At 30.1% G+C, this 12,507-nt stretch overlaps 1 protein-coding gene across 5 annotated transcripts; it reads right to left on the bottom strand.

Annotated features, from left to right (window-relative positions):
- Positions 1–5,597: 5,597 nt before the first annotated feature.
- LOC137813720 (SAGA-associated factor 29 homolog A) lies at positions 5,598–11,960 on the bottom strand. 5 transcript variants are annotated; one of them, XM_090301019.1, is made up of 10 exons: positions 11,658–11,870; positions 8,414–8,507; positions 8,262–8,338; positions 7,681–7,786; positions 7,145–7,254; positions 6,795–6,880; positions 6,479–6,532; positions 6,144–6,297; positions 5,994–6,007; positions 5,598–5,908 (listed from the first exon to the last, which is right to left on the bottom strand). In XM_090301019.1, exons 4-10 carry the CDS (start codon positions 7,712–7,714, stop codon positions 5,806–5,808), a joined length of 555 nt encoding a protein of 184 aa, XP_090157145.1. In that variant the 5' UTR covers positions 7,715–7,786; positions 8,262–8,338; positions 8,414–8,507; positions 11,658–11,870; the 3' UTR covers positions 5,598–5,805. The 5 variants fall into 5 exon arrangements, with proteins under 5 accessions (XP_090157145.1, XP_068472227.1, XP_090157149.1 ...); XM_090301023.1 differs by having other exon boundaries at positions 5,604–5,908; positions 7,739–7,786; positions 11,658–11,956; XM_068616126.2 differs by lacking the exon at positions 7,681–7,786 and having other exon boundaries at positions 11,658–11,960.
- Positions 11,961–12,507: the final 547 nt, after the last annotated feature.

Genomic DNA, 12,507 nt, shown 5'->3' with positions numbered 1-12,507 from the left:
ACTTCTTATTATCACAAAACTCAAGTTCCTTATTCTTCTTCATCAAAACCCCATGTTCAAGAAAAGACAAACACCGTTCAAGAAAAGACAAGCACCACAAAAAGTTTTAGATTTTAATTTTTGGACATTACTTCTAATAAAAAAGGGTTATGGTGATAAAGAATAAAGAACTTGAGTCTAGACATTCTTCTCCATCTTCTTCTTCCACTTCTAGTGAAAGTTCCTCTAGTAGTGATGAATGAAAACTTTCTCTCATGGAGGTGGATTTGTTAATAAAGAGATGAATGCTAGGATATGTCCAAAAGGATATTGATGATATAGAAAGAGTAAAAATATTTTGCACATTAGATGCGTCATTAATAACAAAGTTTGCCTCCTCATCATCATTGATGGAAGAAGTTGAACTAATTTAAGAAGTTAAAGGATGATGGGAAAACATAAACTCCCCACCATTCATCATTCAAAATGTGCAAATACAATGGTTGAATGAAGATTGAGAAATTAATGTTACTAAACAAGTGCTCATTAGCTTCAACATTGACAAGTATAAAGAAGTTTTATGTGATGTGGTACCAATGCAAACCAGCCATGTATTGTTCGGAAGCCTATGATAATATGATAAACATGTCTCTCATGATGGCCCTTTCACATTTAAGAATAGCGGAAAAAATCCCTAAAGCCTATCACTTCTAAATAAGTGAGAAGAGATAAAATGGTGATGTGGCAAACAAGGGAAGATGAAAATGAAGGCTCTAAGAAATAAGAAAAAAAAAGAGAAAAAAACAAGGTGACTCTCTTAGCTTCCACAAAGGAAGTTAGAAAGGTACTATTTGCACATAAACCCTTTTATTCTTTTACCTATTGATGTTTGTTTCATGTCCTTTCAATTTCCAACTTTACCTTTGTTATGCTTGGAAAAACTTTTAAAGGGATATGTGGATACCTTCCAAGACCCTCCTAAAAGATTACCACCTTTAAGTAGAATTGAACATCAAATAGATCTTGACCTTATATACTTCTAAAATGGACATTTTTTTTAGTATAAAAGTTTATAAAAAGCCTTATATACTAGGGACCTTGGCCAATTCAATACAAGAAAAATAGAAACACATATAAGACCCAATACAAACAAATAGAAAAAATAATTATTAGAACCGCTTAAGTTCCTTTCCATCTCTTGCTTTTCAATTCCAGTCTCCTTCTTTTAATCCGTGTCTTCTAGTTTCCATTATCTTTGACTATTTTCGCTTGTCTTTATTTTATCTTATTTGAGGGTTATTATTTATTTCAAGGTCTTTAACTAATGAGGTCCACCAATACATGGTTGGTCCTTGAAAACTAAGTGTATCCAGGGATACTCTTCTCTCTTGATGACATTCAAATATTTGTTCTACCTTCATCTCCCAATCGAAATATTCTTCAACATTTTCTCTATCATTAGAGAGAAAAAGTTCGACCTTAGTTTTTTTTTTTTTTTTTATAGTAATCCATGTTATGGTGACTACTATACTTCTCTTCAATGTGGGAATGGTGTTCTAGCATCTTATATTTTCTTCTACTAGGTCCTTCCACATCTCGACTCTTAGGTTTTTCATTAATACTTTAATATTTAGACAACATATCTTTCAACTTAGATATTTCTTTTTTTTGCATTTTTTATTTCTTCTTGAAGGTTTGCACCTTGTCTATCCGAAAACTACCTTGGACACGAGACTTATTGACACTAGACTTATGTGAATGATCATTCTTTTTTTTTGGTTTTGAAAACAAAAGTTTGCAAGAAGGTTGAAGGGTTAAATATTTTTCTAGGTTCACTCCCAAGAAAGAGAGATGAGTCATTGTGACTGCTTAGGTACCAAGTCTTTCCTGATTCCCTCAATTAGCTTCATCAGTCTCCCTTAATAAAAACTTCAATTAAATTTTTTAAAGAAATTAAACTTAAAAAGAAAATTAAAGACTTTACAAAAATACATTAGATGTTAAACAAAACATTAATTTTAAGCTATTGTTTTCTAAGTGAGGCTTAGAAACACTTGTGGACTTCTTATGACACACTCACTTATTAAGCGTATTGAATGGAAATGAACTAAGACTAGACGAATCCTAGTTGAGGAAGAAAACTTGGTGGTGGGCTATGTTAAATCAAATTCAATTAAGTTAAATCCCAGTCTTTTTACTCGACAAGCGGACTCGTTAAATCAAATTCAGTTAAGTTAAATCCCACTCTTTTTACTCGACAAGCGGACCGAGTCAACTGTAGTATAGTTGAGGGTTAGCGTATCCACAGAGAATTAATGATATCAAAGTATAATTATCTTTTAAGATGAAGTGATATGTAAAATTGAGTTGATTTGCATGTAATACTTATAAATATCAACTATAAATAATAACACTAATAGACATTTAATCGAGAGGTGAAGTTTAGACAAATCACTGAAGCAAGGAATTAAAAACATAACACATATGTTGGGATTAAAATAGCTTTATGAATTTCCTTTGTTATTGTTATTTATAAATGCAATGTTTTAATCAAAGTCAGTGTTCCTATTTTGGCCAAACCAAACCGATTTATCGCACAAGTTTATCTAGAGCAATAAGTCACTATTATGACTTACATCTGCATTAGGATGGAACATTTCACTATAGCCTTAACTTCGCGCTACGACCATTGAATCCTATGGTTGGTTGAACAGAGTTCAAAAACATGAAATCGTTATTTAATAGTGAGCATTAAGCACACTACCAGACCCAAAGAATTTGAATATAAAAGAGAAATATGCATCTATAAACAATAATAACTCCAAAAATATCACATAGCCATTTAATTCCAACAAGATAGATTTAGCAACTAATGATAAGATCTTATAGTGATAGTTCAAGATGAGAAACTAAACACAACAAACATGAATCCGTAAGTGTTGATACCAATTTGGTTTCAAGATTTCCTTCTCCATGAATTAGTCTTCACTTCTTCTAAGGTTTTTGTTGGACATCTCAAGGGTCCAAGCTATGTATGATGAAGTCTTGTGAGTCTAGATAGTTTTTGTTTTCTTTTGTTTTGTGTCTATGATTTATCTTTTGCTCTATGAGATGATGAATCTAAGAAAAGTTTAAAGTTTTTAATTTTTTTCTTTTCATTAATCAATTAATTGAATGTTTAATTGAATGTTTTTAATTAGTTCTTTTCAATAATCAGTTGATTGAAAACACTTATGAATTTTTTAGTGATTTTGGTAATTTGTTCAATATGTTAAAATTGTACTTTAATGTGTTCAAGAAGATGAGTTTTTCATTCCAAGTTCTTGTTAACATTTGGTAAAAAATGGTTTTGTACTGGTAAGTTTATTTAAGTAATGATGCATTAGTGCATTAAGAGATTGATTTTGATAAGCTGTATTATGAAAATATGTATGTCAGAATATATAAAAAGGATCTTTAAGCTTTCAAAAAGTTTACTGAGATAATTTTCGTATTCAAACCTGTGAAAATGTGTTTCAAAACTGATTTTACAAGTTTTCAACAAAAAAGAATTCTAAATTTTTTGGAGTTTTTCATCATCATCTTGTGTTGTGAAGGATTCTTCACTATTCTGAAAAGCAGAAAACCCTTGCTATGGCTCTTTGTTTTCTATTTTCAGGTGATTTCATTCCTTTAGTAATTATTTATTGTCTTTACATTGTATTACAATTTAAGCTAGGATACTTAAAGATAGGATTTCTCGGGGTGCTATAATTTGTAACAGGGTGTTACTTGGGTAGAATATATTTTTGTAGACTATTTCTTCATGCATGTTCTTCTCCTATCTTCATAAATTTTGGTATTTCTAAAAATATTCCTCTGTAATATTTTGAATTATGTAATTCGGAAGTCTTTTTTTAAATTCGTAATTAGCTTCCGGATTACATAATCTGAAAGTCTTTTTTCAAATGCATGACTAGTTTTTGGATTACATAATCAGAAAGTCTTTTTTAGCTTCCGGATTATGTAATTCGAAAGTCTTTTTTCAAATGCGTGTCCGGATTAGATAATCCAGAAACTACTCTATGGGATGACACGGGAAAGACAGAAAGGTATTTTTACGTCTGTATAGAGATGGCAGAAGAAATAATAGAAGTGCAGGAAGAAACAGTCATTTTTGTAGGGTTTAATAACAATATTTTTGTGTGTTCTTAGTAAAGGATTGTGTGTTTTACTGAGAATATTTTAGTATGACGTGGTAACTAAATGTAGTTATTAAAAAAGAGTAAACCCTAAACCAATATAAAATACTTGTATTATTTATTTATTTTTTGCTTTTTGAGCGTGTATTTAAATTTTTGTTGGATTTGCATGTATAAATAGAAGAATATTGATTGTGTATTCAAAACAAATTTCTAATAATTTCCGCGTTTTGATGTTTCTTACTTGTCATTGATTTCTACTGTTTAATTTTCCATTTCCGCAGCTTATTTTGTTGTTCTTTATTTTACTCACTTGCACCGTTAACAATCAATATTCACCGTTTAATCCTTGTTTTAATGGATTAAAATTCATTTTTCACCGTTTAATCTTCTTGAGTTTAATTGGTTCAAATCTCGTTTTAATCGGTCATCCAATTTCCGTTTCTATTTTGTACATATGCATAGTTGTGTTCATCACTATTTGTGCCACTGTTCTTCAAATTTACGTCAATTTCAGTGTTTTATAATTTCAAATTCATATATTGTCACTAATTATACGTTAATATTTTTAGTTTATGCTAATCACTTATACAAAATAATATTAAAAAATTTAATTTAATATTTATTTAGTTGTTTGTAAAACATATTTAAGCTTTTATCATTTCAAATCAATTTATATTCTTATTTATTTTACTAATCTATATTAATAATAATATTATTAATATACATTGGTACACTACTACTACTCCCAAAGAATTTCATACATTCTATTATTCCATATTATTATTTATGTACTTTTCAATTTAATTCATTACTTAAAAACTCTATAATTCATAATCTAATATTATTTCATAAATTTTTTATTTCAATATTATAGTTCAATCAATAATTTTTTTTATTTATTATTTAAATATCAAATTGTCCGTATACATCATTAAAGTTTTCAAACTACATTACTTATTTCACAACAAAATTGATTTTTTAATTATTCAATCAATAATTATACCTATGTTAATAATTTAGCATACCTTTTTTCTTGTTTTCTATTTTATTAAAATTTTATAGCACTTTTAATAATTAATCATTATTAATTTATTACTTAAAACCAAACTCAATTGATGTTTATTTATTTTAAGTAGTTTTATTTTATCATTTATCCCATTATATTTATATCTAAAAGCATAAAAATCATATAAACATTTTTTATTATTTATTTCAATTATTATTATTTATTTTTAAAACTCTTTTTATCTTTGTCTAGAAAAATAAAAAATGTACATTTTTTTTAACAGTTCATTCCTAATTTTTTTTAAAAAATTAGGTTTAATTGGAAACAAAATTCAGATGGCTCTCTTTCTCCTATTAATAATATTATATTGACTCTTCCTATTAATAATATTATTTTTTATATTTTTATTTAAGATAGGAAGTATAAAGTTGTCACAAACTAACTTTGGATATTTTATCATTTATAATCAATGTTGAAGTAAGGTGTCCTTCTTACATGCTTGGAATGTCAATCTTGAAAAAGCCATAACAGCATACTAACAACTGTCACATATGCAATAGTCTAGTTTCTACTTTATACACAACTATAGATAGTTTCTACTTTAAACACAACTATAAATAGTTTCTACTTTAAACCTCATTGGCGATGTCCTTCTGGAAGAAGAACCACCTTATGGAAGGGCACTGTCCTTTGAGGTAAAGATCCATCTTCTTCGTCATCATCAAATTCCAACACATAGCTGTTCCAATCACCGCAGAAAATAATCCACCATAAGTAGGGAGAAAACAAACACAAAAATATAAAGGATAGAAATGTATACTTACTCCTCAGTCTTCCTCTGCACAGTTACGAAAGGTTGAAGAATAACCAGAACATACGAAATAACATTGGTCAGTATTAAATCTGAGTCACACAATAATAGAAGGGAATCAGGAAATAATCTGACTATACTAAAGAAAATGAGAGATTATTACTCTGCGAGGGCCTTGAACAACTGTTGCTTTATAGAGTGCTGTAGTTCCTGGATAGACCGCCAAAACATGTTTTCCAGGAGGAAAATCTGGAGCACTTGAAGGATCATTGCTCTTGGGAAAGGCAATGATATTTCCCATGGGAAGCTTGTATTGTCTGAATACAGAAAGAGAATCAAATGAAGTAAAATGTCATTCAAATGGAGTAACAATTTAATACACATGGAAAACATGAAATTTTTCCATGTAAGTTTAAAATGGTACTTCAAGCAAAACAAGTAGATGGCACATAACTTTAGGTAACTGAACATGACAAAACTCCTAATATGGTAGGTTACCTTTGACCATTGCTTTCTTCGTCATCTCCCGGTTCCTCATCTAGTACTTCAAATCTGAAAAACAAATCACGTCATGAACATCAAATAAACTAAAGAAAGAGGAGAATTAAAAAACACTAATGTCAAAATGTTCTCTTATTGATTACAAACCATACACAAGAAACAGCTCTTAACAATCTTTTTCCTTTGTGAAAAAAAAAACCGCATCAATTGCAACAAATCTAGTTTTTAAGTCATAACCATAGAGGAGGTGGGTAACTACCCAAATTAATATCAAATGAAAGAACAAAATTAAAAAAATTAATATTATACTTACTCCTTTGATTCCTTGTCAAAATGAATCACTTTTACAACAAACCATTCATCCTTATCAGCATTTCGTGGGGTGACCCTTGCTGCTACCTGACAAGAAATTAACTTAAAGGAATAAAACATTCATCCTTATGCATAACCTGGTGAGAGATACTTAATAGATTTCACCCAAAAAAATGAATAACAGAATTACAACTGTGAACATCTAAATGAACTAAATTAACTAACTACAACTGAATTTCTAACAGTTTCAAAAAAGACAAACTTATCAAAAGCAATGTACTGCTCACACGTGTGCAGTATAACTGACGAGCATTTGATTCGTATTCATCAAACTTCAGCACAAATGCATACCTGTTCTCCTTTAAGATTGGCACAATTTTCAAGATGATTTCGCATACTAGGAGTTAGCCTTGAAATATCTGACTCAGTCTTCACTCGTTTCCTTTTCTGCTCATTACCTTCTGTAACACGTATACAGTTAGAAGCTAGACTACATAAATAGAAACTAGCATTCAAGGAAAATGAAACCATAATATTAACAAAGTTTGAGAAAATTATTTGCTTCAACCACAATAGGTCCATAAATGCTTTCACATATTTGTCCGTATTTTGATTCTCATGTTTGTATAGTCTTGCTTTATCAACTGAATGTTGTACAAAATCATTACCATATTGTTGGGACCAATGCATCACCATGTATTATCTGGGGATAACAAAAGCATGCAAAAGCACTCTTGCTAATGAGTTATAAGTTCAGCTAACCTGCACCGCATGATTTCCGTATATATACCCAGCGCTTATTTATTCTACTTACACCGTATAGGCAGAAAAGGAACAAAATGTAAAAATATAACTAATACACAATTTTCAGTTTTACTTAAAATTACTCGTTAGATTGCCCTCCCTCCCCTTTTTCTTCATGTAGCAGGACTATACAGGATTGGCCAACATGGCAGCAGAGATGAGTATCCAAAGAGTAGACTTTACCTTTTCCTGGAAAAGAAAAAAAAAAGGAGGGAAAAAAAAAGTTTAAAAAGACAACCAAAAATTTACAGCATCAAATGAATTGAAATTTGGCATAGTTGTCACAAAAATTGTCAGATGTTCGTTTCCTCCCGTTATTTTATTTACTTCCCACTTTCCTTCCCCTGAAAAAGCATAACTCTAATGCTTTAGAGAGTTTACTTGGGTTCTATAATGTTGTTCACAATCATACCTAGTAGTCTCTTTGATTAATACATATGACACAAATAAAAAGAAAATATTAAAAGACCAACATACTAAAAGATTCTGATCCGTTTATAGTATTTATTTTGTCGACAAATTGTAAATGTCTAAACCTATATATTTCAAGTGAAAGATGAATATATCTATTTTAAGGATGAATTCTAAATGTTTAAGCTTAAGTACAGATGTGATTATGTTTCAAATGAAAGAGGAACATAATTGTCACAAATTTGAGGCAAACCTATTCTTCTTCGTGTTTGCCCCTGTGGACCTGTAGGCAGTATTCCATCAATTTGGCTTAACATTAAGTTGGAAATACTGCAGCCAAAATCAATATAAGAATCATATGCTATAGAATGCCAAGCCTGGACAGTATGGACAAATTAAACATACCTTGCTTCACTTTCTGAAAGATCTTTTGCTTGAGTGTACAACACTTTAAGCCTTGTCAATGAGGTATCCCCAGGTTTCTCAACCATTTCAGGAGCTGTATCAAAGTGACAAGAAAGTATCAACAACAAAATAAAGAGATATAATTGGAGAATACAAGAATAAACATCAAATTATGATTCTCAGAAATGGAAACAAGTGGAGCCATTCCAGTCTAGCAAGTACAAAGAGTATTTGGCTAGTCAAACTAGAGTCATTCTAAGTAATGGCTCCCAGTGACGAACTAACTCAAATCTTAAAATTTTAAGTTTCATATCCAAAAGCATGGAAACTAAAGCAAGGGAATTTAAATTTCAACTAATAATGTTTAGTGTGTCATTACTTAAAATCCCTGAAGTCAAAGAAAGTTTCATGAACAAACAAACCCAAATCATAAGTTGGTTGTTAGACAAATATAAATGAATGTTTTATCATGTCTCATACACGTTCCCTCACTCAGGTGCATTTGTCCTTGAAATGTGCATAATGAAGTAGCTCTCCTACCTTGTGCTAAAATTTAACTTGTTATTAGTATGGGGAGGCTCTTATACCACAACATGAACCAAGAAATCCAAATGCATCATAAGGTGTTAGGTGAAGACATGAATGATTTTACTTAGTGGAATAAGATTTTTGTTGCTATGGTTGTTTATATATATCTTTCTTCAATAATCAATATTTATTTAATATGCATATTTCTCATGTATTAAATGTTTGCATTTGCTGGCTAACTGCCTTGTCTTTAAAGGATCATTTATCAAATACCCAAATTATAACGGAAATATGGATTTTAGATTACATCTCAAACTCAAAGGATTGTTTGTTTCCTTAATTCAATAAGTTTTCCAAAAACTCTTTCGAAATTAACCAAATCAACATTTCCATTATAATTTGGATATTTGATAAATTATCCTTTTAAGAAAAGGAATTTCACAAACAGAAGCAACATTGAATACATGAGAAATGTGCATATTAAATAATATTAATTATTGAAGACCAAAATATACCAAAAACTACAGCAACAGGAGTCTTACTCCACACTTTGAAAACATGGACTACACAGTACTATTAAGCTCAAGTTAAAAACCAAATTCTCAAAGATATTATTCACCATAAGATCGCTTTTAACAATTAGCTTTTTGCCTAATCCTACCCCTTTTCACACAGAACCAGAATTTATGTAAATGTTGACCCTTCATAAACATATTGTTTTAAATTATACAAAGAATTTCTTTTGAACAAAGGGTATCTGAATGTATTCAAATATTTGGGTGAATTAAAAGCCTTTCTATTAAAATCACCAACTCTTGTTAAGTTTCAACATTTTTAATTCAGAAGAATAGAAAATAAAATATACTCAGTTATAACACATTAGCTAATACATTTTAGCAGATTATTGGTATACCAAGTAAAGATCATTGAATATAACAAAAATGTTTTGATTCATGGAAAATGACTCACTTATAAAGAAATGGTTTGCAAGTTAATCCCTTACGCCATCAGCATAAAGCTAACTTGTGTAACTTCTATAAACTTGACTTGTAGAGTTAACTTGTAAATCTTCAAGTTTACTTAATAGAAAAAATTATATTAAAAAACTTATTTAATAACATATAGGCTTCACAAAATACTCTTACACAACAATAATTCAATATTTAAACTTTACAATATAACAAAATAGCAAAACACAATAATAAATTGTAAAAGTAAATTAGTAATGAATAAGATCAGACAACTAAACAACCAAATTATACATAAATTCATAAAAACAAAAGTTATTAAAGTGAAAACATATTAAAAAGGAGTTAATTTCATCAAATCCTTTGAGTCAGGGTAAACCCTATCATTGCAAGGTCAATGAGGACAAAAGTTAAAGTTGATTTCAAACACATAGACTCGTTTTATTACTTGCGCATTTATGCCTAAGTTTACCACAACAGAAGTTGACGGAGAGCTAACTCGTTTTGTCACCTAAAATCACAAAAGTTGTAAGAGTTTAAGAGTTAAGTTGAGATTGACAATCATGGTTGCAACGTTTCATAAAAATAAGCCAAGAAATAGGCAGGCACAATGAAGGAAAGCATTATAAAACTTAGGTTTTAATTTATTGCTGAACTCTAACTTGGTTTTAAATTATTGCTGAACTCTAACTTGGCTAAAGCTATCCACTTTTCACAGGCTTAAGAACATGACATAATCCATTTCAAGTCTTGCCCCATTCCCACAACTTGATGTCTGTTAGAGGTTTAATTGATGATCAATCACTGTTATTTAGAGCAAAGTATATTTTAAATGTTTCTCTTAATATGTTCTCTTCTGGACTCAAACCACAGTTCACATGCCCATATTTAGAGCTCCCATCCAAACTCATGCAAATCCAGCTCATGAAACTGAAACCAGGATTCTACTCAGCCAGCTGAGATCCAGCCCAAACTGAGGTCCGGACACAACCTCGAGAAGATCAAGCCAATGATGCTCAACACCATTGAATCCTGTAACCCTCATACTGTTATGGATATCCAACCATCTTACCAAGGGCGTTCAATATTCTCACTAATATACCCTTACTTTCTGATTATGCATGGAAGTGCCTTTAAAGCACATTAAAAGCAGTGTCCCACTCGAAATTCAGATTCTGATAACATTTCCTTAGGTAATCTTCTGTCCTTTTAAAGGGGCTGACTTCCATTTTTGCATACTAGCACTTCTATTGATGTTCATAACACTTGCCATGACCATATTACATTAGGCAAACATGTTTATCATACCATTTTCTCTCTTACCCTTTCCTTCCCAAGATTTTATCTTATTACCAATCAGCACAAGAAAATCACTTTTTTTTCATGTATGAAATACAAACAAACACGTTAGTATCTATGCTTGTGAAATTCAAAATCTAAAAGTAATTTAAAAAAAAATCCCAATCCAAAAAACGCTTAAAACCAGGGCATTTTAGAGGGTAATAAAAGTTGTAACTCCTCAAAAGAAACAGCCAACACACAAAACAGTTTTTTTTTTATAATTTTATATTTTAAGTTCTATTTATCCAAAACTAAAATGGATAAAAATAAATAAAACAGAAGAAAGAAACACCTGATTTACAGACATACACATACACATGATGAACCTAAAGGATCACAAAAAGGACGAAAATGCAATACTGAAAAAAAAAAGCAGAGAGAAAAATATTGAATAAGAGAGAACTGACTCGTTTGAAGCTTCTTGTGAAGCTTGTTGATTTCTGAGAGAATCTCCTCCTGTTCTTTCCTTACCCGATCGAGCTCCTTCGAGTTCTCCAATAGCGAGACAACGTCCGTAGACGACATCGTTTTGATCGTGAAACAACAACGACGACAAAAAACCAGATTCTTCCAACGATTCTGCTCTCCGACGTTGCTATCCAATTAAATCGAAAATCCAGAGCGGAATTGAAATTTCTAATATTATACTTTTTTTTCAGCAAAATTTAAAAATTGGAATGTTTTGCTTTTGGCTTCCGCTTTCTCTAAATATTATATATATATATATATATATATATATATATATTAATATTTGGAAACAATTTTATCTTTGGTGTTACAATAAGATAATTGGAACTTTTGAGCACCCAAACAATCTTCTCTCACAGCATAAGCTAATTTTGGGATAAAATATATCTCTAATTTATTATTAAAAATAACTATATCATCTCCAATTGAAACTGTATGTTACACGAAAAATTAAACCTCAGATTCAGATCAACTAATAAAATACTTTTAGTAAGAAAAACCGTTTTTTGGTTTATATATGCCTACTACTGCTTTGTTTACTTCTTTTTACCTTTTTATATTTGGTAAAAAAAACGTTTTGTCGTTGAAAAATTAATTAAAAATAAAATTGATATGCATTATTTACGTGAAAAAAATACTTAGGTTTGGATTCGGGAAAGAATGTGTTTTGATTGGAAAGGGATGTGTGAAGATTATAAGGGAGTAAATTTAAAGTGTTTTATTAAGAGAATATTAATTATCAAATTATACACAATTATTGTATGTAAGTATTGTATGATATTATACGAC

Source organism: Phaseolus vulgaris, chromosome 1, assembly GCF_051622355.1.
Source record: "Phaseolus vulgaris cultivar YP4 chromosome 1, ASM5162235v1, whole genome shotgun sequence".
Classification (NCBI taxonomy): domain Eukaryota; kingdom Viridiplantae; phylum Streptophyta; class Magnoliopsida; order Fabales; family Fabaceae; genus Phaseolus; species Phaseolus vulgaris.
The sequence above is the reverse complement of the archived record's forward strand: the minus strand, read 5'-3'. Positions and strand labels throughout refer to the sequence as shown.